Source organism: Melospiza georgiana, chromosome 15 (genome assembly GCF_028018845.1).
Source record: "Melospiza georgiana isolate bMelGeo1 chromosome 15, bMelGeo1.pri, whole genome shotgun sequence".
Classification (NCBI taxonomy): Eukaryota; Metazoa; Chordata; class Aves; order Passeriformes; family Passerellidae; genus Melospiza; species Melospiza georgiana.
Window position 1 is genome coordinate 8,767,348 of NC_080444.1, and position 14,407 is coordinate 8,781,754.

The window sequence follows — 14,407 nt, forward strand, 5'->3', positions numbered from 1 at the left end:
GACAGCTGGGCTTCCCACTCACACACATCTCCTTTTCCAGCCCTCCCTGGCAGCTGGGCTCTCTTCTCTTCTGCCTCTCCACAAAGGTCTCACCAGCATCCCCTCACAGGAGCAAGGATGCAGGGTTTGTGCATCACCAGGAAAATTTCATCTGATTCGAGGCTGGTCTGCTTATGCAGGGACACTGCATTGTCACTTCCGTAATATACCTGAAATAGAAGGTGCTGACAATATGGAAATAAGTAAAACTTTGTAATGTCAAATCCTTCTCTGGGATTCAGACTCCAACCCAGAACAAGGAATAAACAGACATAGAAACCTGATGTACAGGTCTAAGAGCGTTTTGTCTCCCTTTTTGGGTGAGCATCTTCAGTGAACAGCACAAATCTTTGAGATCAGCTCTTCTGTAGGAATGGAAATGATGAATTTACCCTTCCCTTGTACATCTGCAGGTGTTTTTAGAGAGCAGAAAAATAGGGAAGAGGTTGCTTTTCTCAATTAAGAATTTCATAAAAAGAAATTGAAACAAAGTTTTTGTTCTGCCATCCTACAGATGATTTACTTCAGCTTAGGACACAAACAAGATTTCAGCTGGAGGAAACCTGGTCTCTGCTGAGGACAGACCATCCCCTGTTTTCAGAGGGGTTCTGTGTGTTTTAGAGGAGGTTTCTATCATAGCATCAAAAAGACCCTGGAGTTAAAAGCAAGCAATGTGATTTCTTGAGTCAGAGTGTTCTGAATGACAAATTAGAAACCACAAAACTGTTTTTCTTTATCAGGAAGCACACAAGCAATTAAACTCCCCAATCCCTGGCCTGCTGAGGAACACTGTGTTCAATTTTCCTTTAATTTTTTCACAGTCGTAGATGGAAATACATCTTAAAGCAGTAGCCAGCCACACTGAGGGACTGCTACTCCAGTGGGATGATGGTGTAACTTTCCAGAGAGTGTCAATAGCTTATTAAGATTTCAGCTTCATCACCCCCAGGGTTCAGCTCCATCTTCCACCCTGTTTTAGATGGTTCTTTAGTTTGTTGGGTTTTTTTAAATTTTTCCACATCAGAGCACCTTGCCACCTTTACTGATTAATCCTCTGGATCCCTGCAGGGTAAGGAAGTATTACCAAGTCTGTTTTTCAAACTAAGGAGGAGTTTGCAAACTAAGATATTGCAAAATAGAAATTTTGTTGCACAGCACATGACCAGGGACACCCAGGCTTGGCATGCATGCAGGAGGCAGGAACACCCATGGGCTGTAAAATAACTTCCCTCTGTGTGTCTAGGGGAATCACCAGGTTTAATATCTCACCTTATTACTTGCTGTTGACTCGTCTCAGAGCTGACAATGTCAACCTTACAAAAAGCAGAGCAAAAATCAATACCCAGAGAAGAAAGGGGAGCCCCATGTCCCCAGGCTGTCACTGCTGCCTGACAGCCACAGCCAGAGCTGCCAGCTCTGACAGAGCCTGCCCAGGGCTCAGGAACAGAGCAGGAAACACTTCTGACACCAGGCAGGTGAGCTGGACCAGCAAGAAGCCATAAATAAAGCAGATTCTGTTAATAGAAGGACCCTGTGATGATCTGTGAAGCTTCACAAATAATTCTTGGCTCATCCCAAACACCTGACATCCCAAATGCTGGCAAAATTAATGTAGGGAGAAGGAGGGAGATGCCAGAGGATTTCTTCCTGAAGGTCAAGACTTTTCCAAGAGATGATGGGGACCCCCAGCCCCTCCTGGTCTGAATTCCCCACAATGAAGTCAACACTACAGTTAAATGGGAAGTTTTGCAGCATCCCAGTGGAATGGGCAGGAGGAGGGTTGTACACACAGGTGGGATTTCTTTTGTGCAGCAGCCTGGAGAGAGACTCCCTTTAATCCTTTTGAGAAGAGACATAAATAGGAGACAGAGAAGCACAATTTTCCACAGCCTCCCCACATCTCCTTTTGATCCCCAAAGGATCCATTCAGAATGGGACTGATCCTGCCTTTTATTCATCTTGCAAGCTGGTGAGGGACTGCTGACACCAGAAGCAAACCATATTCAGAACTGAAACCCTGTTGAAGTTGTATCCCTTCATCCTTTCTTTTCTTACTAAAATTCACCCCCCAATAACTGGGGTTAGACGCTGGCCACACAGACCCAGTGAACAGCACACAGCCCTGTTCCTGCACACTCCTGTCCTTGGATTTGCCTCCCTGCCCAGAGAGCCCCAGGCTGGGCCAGGAACAGCCCCAGGGAGCATCCTGGTGCTGCAGGGCCAGCACTGCCATGGTCCTGAGCCAGCACAAGCAGCAGCACCACTGTGCCTACCTGAGCCCTGAGCTGGGGGAAGCTTTGCTGCTGCTGCTGCAGAGCCCAGCCCAACCCCACGGCCCCTTTGTTCCCAGTTCAGGTGAAAAACCACCACTGTTTGACTCAGGATCTGTTTGAGTGTAAAGGAGGCACCAAAGACAACCTTTCTCTGCAGTTAAACCTTTTGCTTTTTCTTCCAGAGCGCCTCCTGCTCGTGTTGTGCCTGTGTAGATGTATGGGAGCTGCATCCCCAGGAGTGTCACTGGATGCCCACTCACATCTCCTGGCTGGGTGAAACTCTGGCCAGTTGTCACACCAAGAAGGTGACTGCACAGAGAAATGACCTTTTTTGTCAGGACCCAGGGAATCCATGCATGATCACACACCACCTTTCACCAAGGGTGAAGCTCTTCCCACTGCAGAACCCTCCAGAGGCTGTGGGGAGCTGCCCACCATGCTGGGTAGGGAGGCTGGGATGCTCCCACCGTTCATGAACAGCCAGAGTCATCCCCTACAGCCACTGGAGCAGAGGCAAAGCTCACTGGGATGGCAGGAGGTGTGTGGTGCCCATTGCCCATCCCATGGCTGGGTGAATCACAGCACTCCTCCCAGCCTGGAGAAGTGCAAAGGATCTGGGTGCAGCACTGACCAAAGAGACTCAAACTCCCTTTTATAATGGTTTGGGATGGAAGGACCATTAAGATCACCCAGTTCCACCCCACTGCCTCAGACTTCTCTGGAAACTTCCTAAATGCTCCTGCTTTAGCTGGTGCAAACATGTCATGAGGAACCTAATGGTAGAAGTTAGTTTGAAATAACACACACAAGCCCTTCTGAAACAAAACATTTTCATGGCTTCTCTGCACTTGAGCCAATTTCTTCAGGCATCCTGCCCCATATTTAAGAGCCAAAGGCAAGATTCCCACATTAGGTGTCTAGTGCTAAATTTTATGGCCCTGCATTTGAAAATACGTTCCTAAATATCTGAAAGTCAGGCACCTGGAAATAAGTATTTGCCTTTGGAGCGAACAGAAAAGAAAATAATCCCTGTATGTTATTTTTATTTTCTTTCCTTTATATGGTTTTAAGCTGCTTTTATGCGGCACTGGAAAGTTCCAGCCCGTGATTTGTGGCATTCTGGTCTGCTAATAGAAACATCCCCCTGCCTGCTGCTCACTGTGCAGAGCAGAAGGATCGTAATGCAGATTGTAAATGGTTGCATTAGGGAGAAAGATAATGTTTCTTTCCACTTTCATTTCCCTGGGTTGGTGTTTATCGTGGTAGGGGTTGCGTAAGCACATGACAGAGATCATGCATTATTTACCAGGCTGGGGCTGGGGAAAGGCTGCAGCCCTTCAGAGCGTGGATCCACGCCCAGCAATTCCCACCCCGCCAGGGTTTGGGCTGTGAGTGGTGGGAGCTGAAGGATTGTTAAAGCAAACAGGATTGTCCTGCCAGCCTGGAGAGCAGCAGCGATGGGGCTGAGGGGCGCAGGCTCTGCTCTCCCTCTTCTCACCCCTGGGCATTCATGTCATTATTTATTTCACAAGACTGGACCAGAACTGCCACGGAGTCGCCACAACCATCAACCAACTCCTGAACAAAACACCTGAACAAAACACCTGAACAAAATTTCTTCCTCGTGAATGTATCTGAGGGCAGACAAACCCAGACATGGTAGGAAGGAGAAGCCTTTCCAGCCCCACATTGTCCCCATGATTCCACCAGGGCCAGAGATGCTGACCCAGTTTCCAAGCAGGACAGGAAGTTGCAACACTCTACAGTTTATTATCATTAAATTCTAGCCAAAGTCAGAGGCCCTGTGTTTGTCCTTGCAGTGCTACTGCCAGTGCACATAAAAACTCACAAAATCAGCCACTAAATGCTGGCAGCCTTGGGAAAGAATTAAAAAAAATCCCCAAAACCAAGAAACAAACCCAGTGAAACTACTAAATAAGGAATAAGTTAATGAGGAAAAATTAAAAGGAACTGAAGATTTTAAAAACTCTTCCAAATTAAGGAGAACAAAGAGAAAGGATCAGCTCTTATTTTTGCAATTAAGGTGTTATTTATGGCAATTTAGCTGTTTTAAGATTAAGCCTGGATACAGTGCCACAGAAAATACATCTGATTTACTCCCAAGGCTTCTCATCAGTTTGTGTATGAGCTCCAGCCAGGCAGCCAAAAAGCAAGAGGAGCTCAGACCTCCCTGTGTGCACACAAAGCTCCTGTAAAACACCCCGAGGATTGATCCCCACGCTGGGCAGCTGCACTGTGACCACTGGAAACAATCACAGCTCTGGCACCAGAGCTGAGACATGGCACCCTCGGGGCAGGGATCTTCCAGGAATGAGAGAGAACACTGTGCAGGAGCAAAAGGGAAAATATAGAGACTCTGGTTCTGTGTCTGAGTGCAACCTGCAGTGAAGAAGGGTGGAAAGAGGATGCTCAGGGGGGCACCCTGTGTGTGCAGGGCAGGGATGCAGCCCCATGAAGTGTTTGGGGGCATTTACCAGGGAGGGCAAACAGCACCTTTGTCCTGTCCCAGCAGTGAGGGAACCATCCCAGGGCTGTGCCATCCTCCCCCAGGGACATAGCCAGGGAGTGCAGGGAACCATCCCATCCCATCCCATCCCATCCCATCCCATCCCATCCCATCCCGTCCCGTCCCGTCCCAGGTCTGTGCCATCCTCCCCAGGGACACACCCAGGGGAGTGCAGGGAACCATCCCGTCCCATCCCATCCCATCCCGTCCCATCCCATCCCATCCCATCCCATCCCATCCCATCCCGTCCCATCCCATCCCATCCCATCCCATCCCATCCCATCCCATCCCGTCCCATCCCGTCCCGTCCCGTCCCATCCCATCCCGTCCCATCCCATCCCATCCCATCCTGTCCCAGGACTGTGCCATCCTCCCCAGGAACACACCCAGGGGAATGCTCCCCATGGGCTCAAGGGATGGAGGGATGTCACAGACATCTTTAATGAAAAATCCTTCCCTTAGGATTTTTCCTCCTGACAATCCAAGAGGCCTCAGGAACAAAATGTAAACAATGGTCATCTGCTGCTGTGGAATGCAACAGGTGCATCTGTGATTGGTCTCATGTGGTTGTTTCTAATTAATGGCCAATCACAGTTAGTTGGCTTGGACAGAGAGTCCGAGCCACAAACCTTTGTTATTATTCGTTTTTTTTCTATACTTAGCTAGCCTTCTGATGAAATCCTTTCTTGTATTCTTTTAGTATAATTTTAATATAAAATATATCATAAAATAATAAATCAAGCTTTCTGAAACATGGAGTCAGATCCTCATCTCTTCCCTCAGCCTGAGACCCCTGTGAACACTGTCACAGAGGGATGGAGGTGAAAGATGCCCAGGAGCTCCTGGCAGAGCCTTTTCTCCTGCACCACACCTCTGTGCAGGGAGGAAACACACCAATGACCATGACATCCCTATGCAGCTTTTGTTGCATTTTCCTCCTGTTACAGAGTTGGAAACATCTGCAGAGAGCCTGTATGTTAAACATTGAGACTGTGCACACTATTTGTAGGATTCAGCCCCAGATGCCTTCTTGATTTTCTTACATATTAATGAAAACAATAAAGGAAATAAATAAAAAAGGACATAAAGCTTTGTTAAACTCAAAAGCAGTTCAGAGAGGAGAGAGCTGAAGATGGGATGGTGCTGGGAAGGCATTCAGCCTTGCCGTGCTGCTGCTCACAGAGTTCCCTCTTTGAAGGAGGCATGAAAGGAGACATTTCAGCATGAGAGTTCAAACTCTGTGCCTCTGTTGATTTTTCCAGCCCCCACGGCTGCCTGCCTGGGCATCCTGTTCTTTGAACCTGCAGAGTAAATAGGTGTAATTCCTGTGGCTCTGTGGGCAGGAGCTGTGCTCCCAGGAGGAGCTCTGGGGGCAGGCAGGAAAAGGCCCTGCTGCCATCCTGAGAGCACTCAGAGCACTGGCGCTGAAAAACGGGAGGAAGGGAAAGAGAGAGAGGAACAAAAGTCGGGAAAACCTGCCATAGAGAAAGAACTCCTTGTGGATAGCAGGGTCCCCAGGACTCGTGAGTAAACACACAGGGAATGGCTCTTCTGAGGATGGGCGCAGGAGGATGTGAACAGCAATGTGACAGGGATGTGCCAGCTTTCTGCCACCCAGCAGAGCTGCTGGTGGCACAAGGGGTTTAACTGGAGCACCTGGAGCCTGGCAGGACATGAGGACCACACTGACCAGGGCCTCAGAGGGTGTTGATTTTATTTTACTTTATTCAAATCTAACTGACCAGAAGATTTCTCTTCTCTTCATTCGCCCTCTCCCAGCAGAAACATTTATTATGCTAAGTGAAATGTTTAACCACCGGCACTGTTGGCCACAATAGCTCATCATAAGCAGCTTTAGCATTTGCTGGGATCAGCACCCTGGGGCTGGAGGTGGTGTTTTCCTCTGCCCAGTTACTCTTCCTCTCCCCTGCCCATTTTTCAAGTTCCAATGCGTTAAAATAAAAGTATTAACGGCGCTTATCTGATGTATGGGAGATTGTGAGAGCAAGCTGGCGAGCAGCCAGGAGCTAATAGCAGCATAAAGCAATTTGCTGGAAAAAAAGAATTAACATGCTAATTGTCAGGCTGGAGAGGGTGCTGGGGATCACAGAGGAGTAAAAAAAAAATAAAAAAAAAAATTAAAAAAAAAAAAAAGGAAGGGACATTGATTACTCCAGATTTAAACAATAAAGGGATGAAGAAGAAAGAAAGGTTTTGAGGCAATTTTCTTCTTTTTTGTCCCGTTCTCTGCTACCCTCCCCCAGCTCAAAACCTCCAGCCAGAGCCTCAGGCACTCACGGGAATTTATCCGAAGATCTCTTCCTTTTTAGCATCGTGTCAGTGCCAGCTGCACCGCGGGCTGCGGAGCGGTCGGCAGCACCACCCAGCCCTGCCCTGTGCCCTGCGCCCTGTGCCCTGCCCACGGAGCGAAGGGCAAAGCCGGGTCCGACAGAGCCGGGTCCGACAGAGCCGGGTCCGACAGAGCCAGGTCTAACAGAGCCGAGTCCGACAGAGCCGAGTCCGACAGAGCCGAGTCCAGCAGAGCCGGGTCCGACAGAGCCGAGTCCAGCAGAGCCGGGTCCGACAGAGCCGAGTCCGACAGAGCCGGGTCCGACAGAGTCGGGTCCGACAGAGCCGAGTCCAGCAGAGCCGGGTCCGACAGAGCCCAGTCCAGCAGAGCCGGGTCCGACAGAGCCGCACTGCCCCAGCCCGAGCCTCGGCTGAGCCCAGCGCCGGGGGAGGCTGCCAAGGAACTGACCCATCCCCAGGGAAGCTTTTTGGGGTTTCTTTCTCGACCAACGGGACATCGCTCTTTTAAATGTTTATTTTTTTTAATTTATTTATCTTCATAGCAATGAAAGGAGTGCCTGGAAAGCTCAAGCAGAAAGCTCAGCCTCTTCACGCTGGCTCCAGAGAGCGCCAGCGTTAACCGGGATTAAGAAACTCAACTAATGCTTCCCAGCGCCGGGATTGCAGCAGCGCGGAGCCTCCCGAGGCAGAGAACCGCGACGGCAAATCCGGCCGCATCTCCGGGCAGGCAGATGCCGCTTAACCCCGGATTTATGTGCATCCCACCTCTGCAGAGCCGCTGGAAAACCACCGTGCCTCCCCTGGGCGGACAGTGAGCGCTGCCAGCCCAGCCGGGGCTGCTCCGTGCCCGCCGCCAGCCGGGCGAAGAGGCTCCCTGGCTCTCTGTCCCCCAGTCCATGCCGGAGCGGGGGCACCGGGCTCTCAGCACGCTCAGCACATCCCTGCTCCGTGCCCGGGGTTGAAGAGGCTCTGTGTGCCCCAGCCCATGCTGCAGGAGCGGTGGCACCGGGCTCTCAGCATGCTCAGCTCATCCCTGCTCCGTGCCCGCTGCTGAAGAGGCTCTGTGTCCCCTAATCCATGCCGGAGCGGTGGCACCGGGCTCGCAGCGCCTTCCCCGCACATCCCGGCTGACCGGCAGATGAGCCAGCGCATTTCCCCAAACGAGGAGTGCTGGGGGAACCAGGGCCAGGACACGAGGTACCTGTATCATTTTTGATTAATACTTGTGGGTAAATGCTGTAAATATGAGGCAAGAAGATTTAAAAGAAAGTCGCTGAGCCGTGCAAGTGAATTAATTTGTTTCAGACAACATGCGGCTGGGTTGCATCCTTTTACAAGCAGGAACATTGTTTCTTTCCTATGCCAAAGACTGACTGCGTTTGCCCTCCTGTTTTACTTCTGCTGTGGAAGAAATTTAAGCAAGAACATGTATAGTGAATTGCTCAATTCCACCAGTGCCACTGAAGCTCACCTAATGATTCAGACCAACACGCCCTACCTGAGCAGCACCCCGAGACCCGTGAGCTCCTCTGCTCTTTACATGTCGACAGCCAGGGTGTTAAAAGAAGGGGAAATAAATAAGCCAGACCTGGTGACTTACATCATTCTATTTTTCTTTCTGTTCTTGACTGTGACATTCATTGTGTTCTTCATAAACTGCCAGCTGAAAAATTCTTTTTTTGCTACTCTTCCTTACGACAGATCGCTCAGGGAGGCGAGGAACCCGTGGAGGACACAAGCTGTCTGACACCTCTCGTGCCAGCAGGAGCAGGCACCACAAACCCTGTGCAGCGAGGAGTTGGTGCCATGTGCCAGTGCAAGGATGGGAGCCCCTTTAGAGTAGTGGGCAGGAGGAGATTGCTCAAAATTCTGCTGTATGCCAAACTGAGTAGCTGTAAATAAAAAGCTCCGTTATGAACTGAAGAGAATGCTTTAGCAAATTGATACAGTTTTTGCAAAATATCGCCCCGTGATTCCAGATTAAGCTCTGTGTGTATGCAAATGTCATCATCCACCCATTCAGTGTCCATACAAGGATAATTGTATTAACAACAATCTCTGATTTGGGCATCTGGTGGAGCTTGTGCCCCCATGTTTAGGAAACCAAGCATCAAATGTAAAAAACCAGTGTATTTACCTAACAGCTCCACAGAGATGAGTTTACTTTCCAGATCCATTTCTCCCAACTGCATGGTGATGCTGTGGGAGGCCTGCCAGGCAGGAGGAGAAAATGAAAAATGTTTATTTAGATTTTTGATTGTCATTCTGTTAAGGGTGTTTTTTGATGTTTGAATGCATCATCGATCAAGTCTTAAGTTACTACTTATGTGAAACACTTACTACCTAATGAATTTATTTTCATCTTTCATAAACTGCAAAGGAAATTATTTGCCACAGCATGAAACCAAAATAATCAGGCTGGGGAGAAGTAGGGAAAGAAAATTAATATATTTAATATTATGCAAACTAATGAGAAGTCTGAGCAGAGTGCTCCAAGTTTGATACACAAAGTGGGTAAGTTCTGAAAGCCATAAAACACAGCTTTATAGGAATAGTAGCTTTACTTTACCACTCCTTGCTCTTCCTCTAAACCTAACCCAATTAGAACTATAAATGATCAATATGACAACAGCTTGATTCAACACTGGTCACTGGCAGGCCCTACCATTTCAAATTACCATCTGATTTTGTTCTAAAATCAGAACAAAAAAAGCTCCTGCTTAACCCTGGTAGGTGACAAGCTATTTTGTAGATGCTGATTTCTTGTAAACTTAATTACAGCACAATTCCAGATGAAGCTGCATGAATGTGGGAAGAGTGTCCATAACTCCCACAAACAGCAGCCAAAGGGCTTGGGTTTGGGGGTTTTTTGGTTTTTTGTTTTTTTTTTTTTAATCAAATGGCTCAACATACAGGAGAATTGCAGCTATCCAGAAGCACCTGGATACAGTGTGTTTCTGGATAGCTAAATCCTAAATCCTATTTAACTACAAAATAGTCCTAAATCCTGTTTTAGCTGCAGTTTTGGGTATTGGATCATCTGAAATGGGTTCAAAGTGGTGTCAGATGCTGCTCCTAACCCTGTTCTTGACCCGCAGAGTACTGCAGAGGAGCTGTGTGTATATATGTGTAGGTAACTTATTTCATCCAAAGGAGGTAATTTTACAATGCAATTACACACACATACAGGCTTGCACTCAAGAACACAGACAAAAAGTGTATATATGGAAGTCTGTTTGCAAGCTTCTTCTTTTATAACCCCAAAATTGCACAGCTGATAACACTTCCATGTCATTGTCTTTGTTACCATGTTTTATTTTGCTCCAATAAGCTAAACTACTACATAACAGATTTCAATATTTTATTCCTTGATATGTGGCCAATAGTTCCTATGAACCAAATTTAACTGCTGTAATTCCAATTAATGCAGAAAGCAACAATAAATGCAAGTGTATTTCTCTCAGCCCTTTTTGAATAAATCAAGTTTTATCAAATCAGGCATTTCTTATTTATTTTTAAGTAATGACAGCTTGTTTTCAGCTACCAGCCATAATGAGTTTGGTCTAAGAATTTCTGCTGGCAAAAGCCTCAGAACCTGACAGAGCACATGTTGCTTTGCACTCTTTATTTAAACATTCAAGAATAGCTCCAGAATAATCCTGTTTTTCTCCACAGCCTGGTTAGAGTAATACTACAGAAGAACCTGTCATGCTGAGAGCGTTAACTGATTCTCTGGGAATGCTTTTATCCATGCCCTGTGTTGCTCTCATCAATATCCAGGATCATTTCTATTGCAGAAGAAAGCTTCATTAATGATATTCAGAGTCATAGAATCCCAGAACAGCTTGGGTTGGAAAGGACCTTAAAGATCATCCAGTACCACCCCCTCTGCATGAGCAGGGTCATTTTCCAATGCCAGCTTGCTCCAAGCCCCTTCCAGTCTGGCTTTGAGCATTTCCAGGGATGGGGCACCACCATAATTTTAGCCAATGTATGAAACATATGTGTAGAAAACTTTGTGTGTTTTACCAGCCTCAGAATTCAAGCTGGCCAAAAAATCCACTTTCCAACCACAAGCACACCAGGGAGGGACTGACAGGCATTGTTCACTTGCTGGAACTGTTTTATTGGATGTATGACATATGTGGGATCCTACATGGATCCTCCATCCCTTTCCCTCACTCTGCCAGTCACTGCCCTGCCCCTGACACAAACACACTGTTCCCTGTGTCTTTGACCAAATCTCATTTTCTCAATGTGCCTTTTTGGAGCCTCTAACACACCCTTCAGCAGCCTCCCCCTCCTGATGGCTTTTCCTCAAGGCAGATTGGAGGTCAATACACTGAAACACCAGGAATCTGGGCCACGAGGCTGTGAGAAGCAGAGTGGTCCCCATTCAGAGAAACTCTTACTATTATAGGCTTTGCTTTCAAAAGATGAGCAGCCTCTGTAACACTTCGAGGAGCGTTCATACACTTCACATGCACAGCTAAGTGCTCTGCTGAATCAGGACCTGAGAGTTAGAGGGTTCTAACCCTCCCTCTGGGCCAGGGAAACAACTCATCACTTTGAAGATGCCTTGAAGCTGATTCCACCCTTTCAATGGATCATTATTATTGTGATATTTCATTCTGTTGTGATATTTCATTCTGTTTGAATGCACAGGCAGTGCCATGGGGAGTTTGCCACAGCCCTGTACTGAGTAACCAGGGAGGAACCAGCAGCTCTGAGCTCCTCTGGGGGAGCATTCCAAACTGGGAGCTCACCCATCCCATTGCTCTACCTGAACACTGGGCTTGGTGACATTTGGGGCTCCAGCAGGACCCATCTTTCTTCTCACATTTCGTGCTGCAGGTGGGCTTCCCCATGAGCATTGGTCCTCCTGCACTTCCCTCTCCCCTTAAAAAATCAGGAGCTGAGGGTTTTCTGTACCCCATGCCACATGGCCATGACAGTTTCTGCTGGAAAGAGCTCACCTGTAGGACTCACATGTCAGGGAAACTGCACAGCAAGACAAAAGGCAAAGAATAAAACCTAAGAGCTAAATATTCCATGTTGTCTGGTGTGTCAGCCTGGTAACCAAGCCAGTGCTGCCCAGCAAGGCTGTGTGGCATGATCACACTCTCCAAACTGTATTAAACCACTGGAGCCACTGCAATTTGTAACTCACTTGCTGTAAGATTTTTTCTAGCAGGTTCAAGCCTTGATTTCCTGGCGACAAGCAGCTGCCCCACTCGCACAGAGCAGAGTGTGGCCAGAGCTGACCCCAACAGATCAAAAGGTTCAGTTCAGCTCTGCCAAGGCACTTTCCCCACTGAACACTGCTCTGCCCATGCTCCTTGCTCTCCTACACATTTTGAGAGCCAGGAGCTTTACTTACCTGATATTTGAAACATTTAAAACAACGGAAGATACATCAGACTGAGATGGTGGGAGGAAAACCTGGATTATGCTCACAGCATATTTGTGTTTAGGAGGTTCTCTCTTCCAGAAACTGCATGTATAAGTAGAGAAGTTTGCTCTAAATCCATTAATCCATACAGAAAGTCTCCAGGGCAACAAGGTACACAGTCACATCTTTTCAAGGTTTTTTTTTTCCTCTTCTTGCCCTCCTGGTATCATCAAAATCTTCCCTGCAGGGCTGAGCATCTGCATAGAGCACCACTGTTGAATTCTATTAATGGACACAGCCTGGTCACTCCTAAATTTGCACTTTTAAGTTCAATATACTGCATTTACCTCAATTTCTTAGAGGAAACTTAAGAGTTGCTTCTATTAATTTTTTTTAGTGACACTGCTCGCCAGAGATCTGAAATCTCAGAAAAAATAGTCTCCATTTGGTTCTTACAGAACAGAGCCCATTCTGTTTTGTGTCTGAAGTCAGTCACACACACAGCTTTGAGCTGTCTCCAGCGGCTCCTGAGTTTGCCATCAGCAGTTTCTCTAAGAGACTTCAGAAAATCAGGATTTGCAGGAGTGACTGGGTTACACAGCACTTATAATTTAAGTCCTGGAAATAAATTCTGTTATTGCAAACCACAAAGTTATTTCTCAAAAAGGGAATGGGATAAAATATAAACAACAAAATAAAACTGACCTTAGAACAGAAAAGCCGCTAATTTAAAAGGTGTGGGGTTTTTCTTCCAACACCTTAGGGAAAAAAGGAGCCCTGCAAGAAGCTGGAACATAGAACGGCTGGAGATGACCCAACAGCTTCTATCCCCCAGAAAGTCACCCTTCAACCCCCTCACCTCACACCTCAATGAAAAAAATTCAGTTTTACAGAATTTGTCTTTGGGAGGGGAAATGTTATTTAAGTACTCTTAATTCTGAACACAAGTTGGAAGCTTAATTTCAAGACCTAAATCTGAAAAAAGAATTGATTTCACATTAATCTCCTGGTGTGTATAAATCCCACTTGTCTTTATGAGACTTTTACCTTGCCCCTGCTGTCCCACATCACCTGTAGCAGGAACATTTCCGTGCCATGGTCCCTCTGTATGCAATCCCCACTTGAAGTGCAGCAGCTCAGTCTCTGCTAACTCAGAGCATCCCTTTGGATGTCTGAGGCAGGGGCATGCAGGAGGGGACAGTGACAGAGCTGCCCGTGGCACCTGGGATGTGCTGCAGGAGGGGACAGTGACAGAGTCACCTGTGACACCTGGGATGTGCTGCAGGAGGGGACAGTGACAGAGCTGCCCGTGACACCTGGGATGTGCTGCAGGAGGGGACAGTGACAGAGCCGCCCCTGACACCTGGGATGTGCTGCAGGAGGGGACAGTGACAGAGCCGCCCCTGACACCTGGGATGTGCTGCAGGAGAGGACAGTGACAGAGCTGCCCCTGACACCTGGGATGTGCTGCAGGAGGGGACAGTGACAGAGCTGCCCGTGACACCTGGGATGTGCTGCAGGAGGTGACAGTGACAGAGCTGCCCGTGACACCTGGGATGTGCTGCCCAGTCCTGCTGCTCCTCCCTGCAGCAGAGCAGGGGCAAATCAAACAGCACCAGAGAATTCAGCAATTAAAATATGAAACTGACTGAGCTGGCAGAAAGCTGCTCTGTACTCCAGGACAAGAAAGATCTCTCCTGTCACAGGGTAAAGGACACCCAGTGTTTAATTACTTTAATTTGCTTTTCACATAGTGAACAGAGGCAGCCTCTGACTTATTTAACACATGTAGGCTGGAGAGGGGGTGGAAGAGGGCTGTTTTCACCCAAAACTTTTCTTCCATCTGTAAAAATCTCATGAATAAAG

General features: G+C 47.7%; 1 protein-coding gene across 1 annotated transcript; it reads left to right on the top strand.

The window, feature by feature from the left end:
* Positions 1-6,253: 6,253 nt before the first annotated feature.
* SMIM32 (small integral membrane protein 32) lies at positions 6,254-10,643 on the top strand. Its single transcript, XM_058034746.1, has 2 exons — positions 6,254-6,362; positions 7,692-10,643. The coding sequence occupies exon 2, from the start codon at positions 8,576-8,578 to the stop codon at positions 8,894-8,896; it is 321 nt and encodes a 106-aa protein (XP_057890729.1). The 5' UTR covers positions 6,254-6,362; positions 7,692-8,575; the 3' UTR covers positions 8,897-10,643.
* The last annotated feature ends 3,764 nt before the right edge of the window (positions 10,644-14,407 follow it).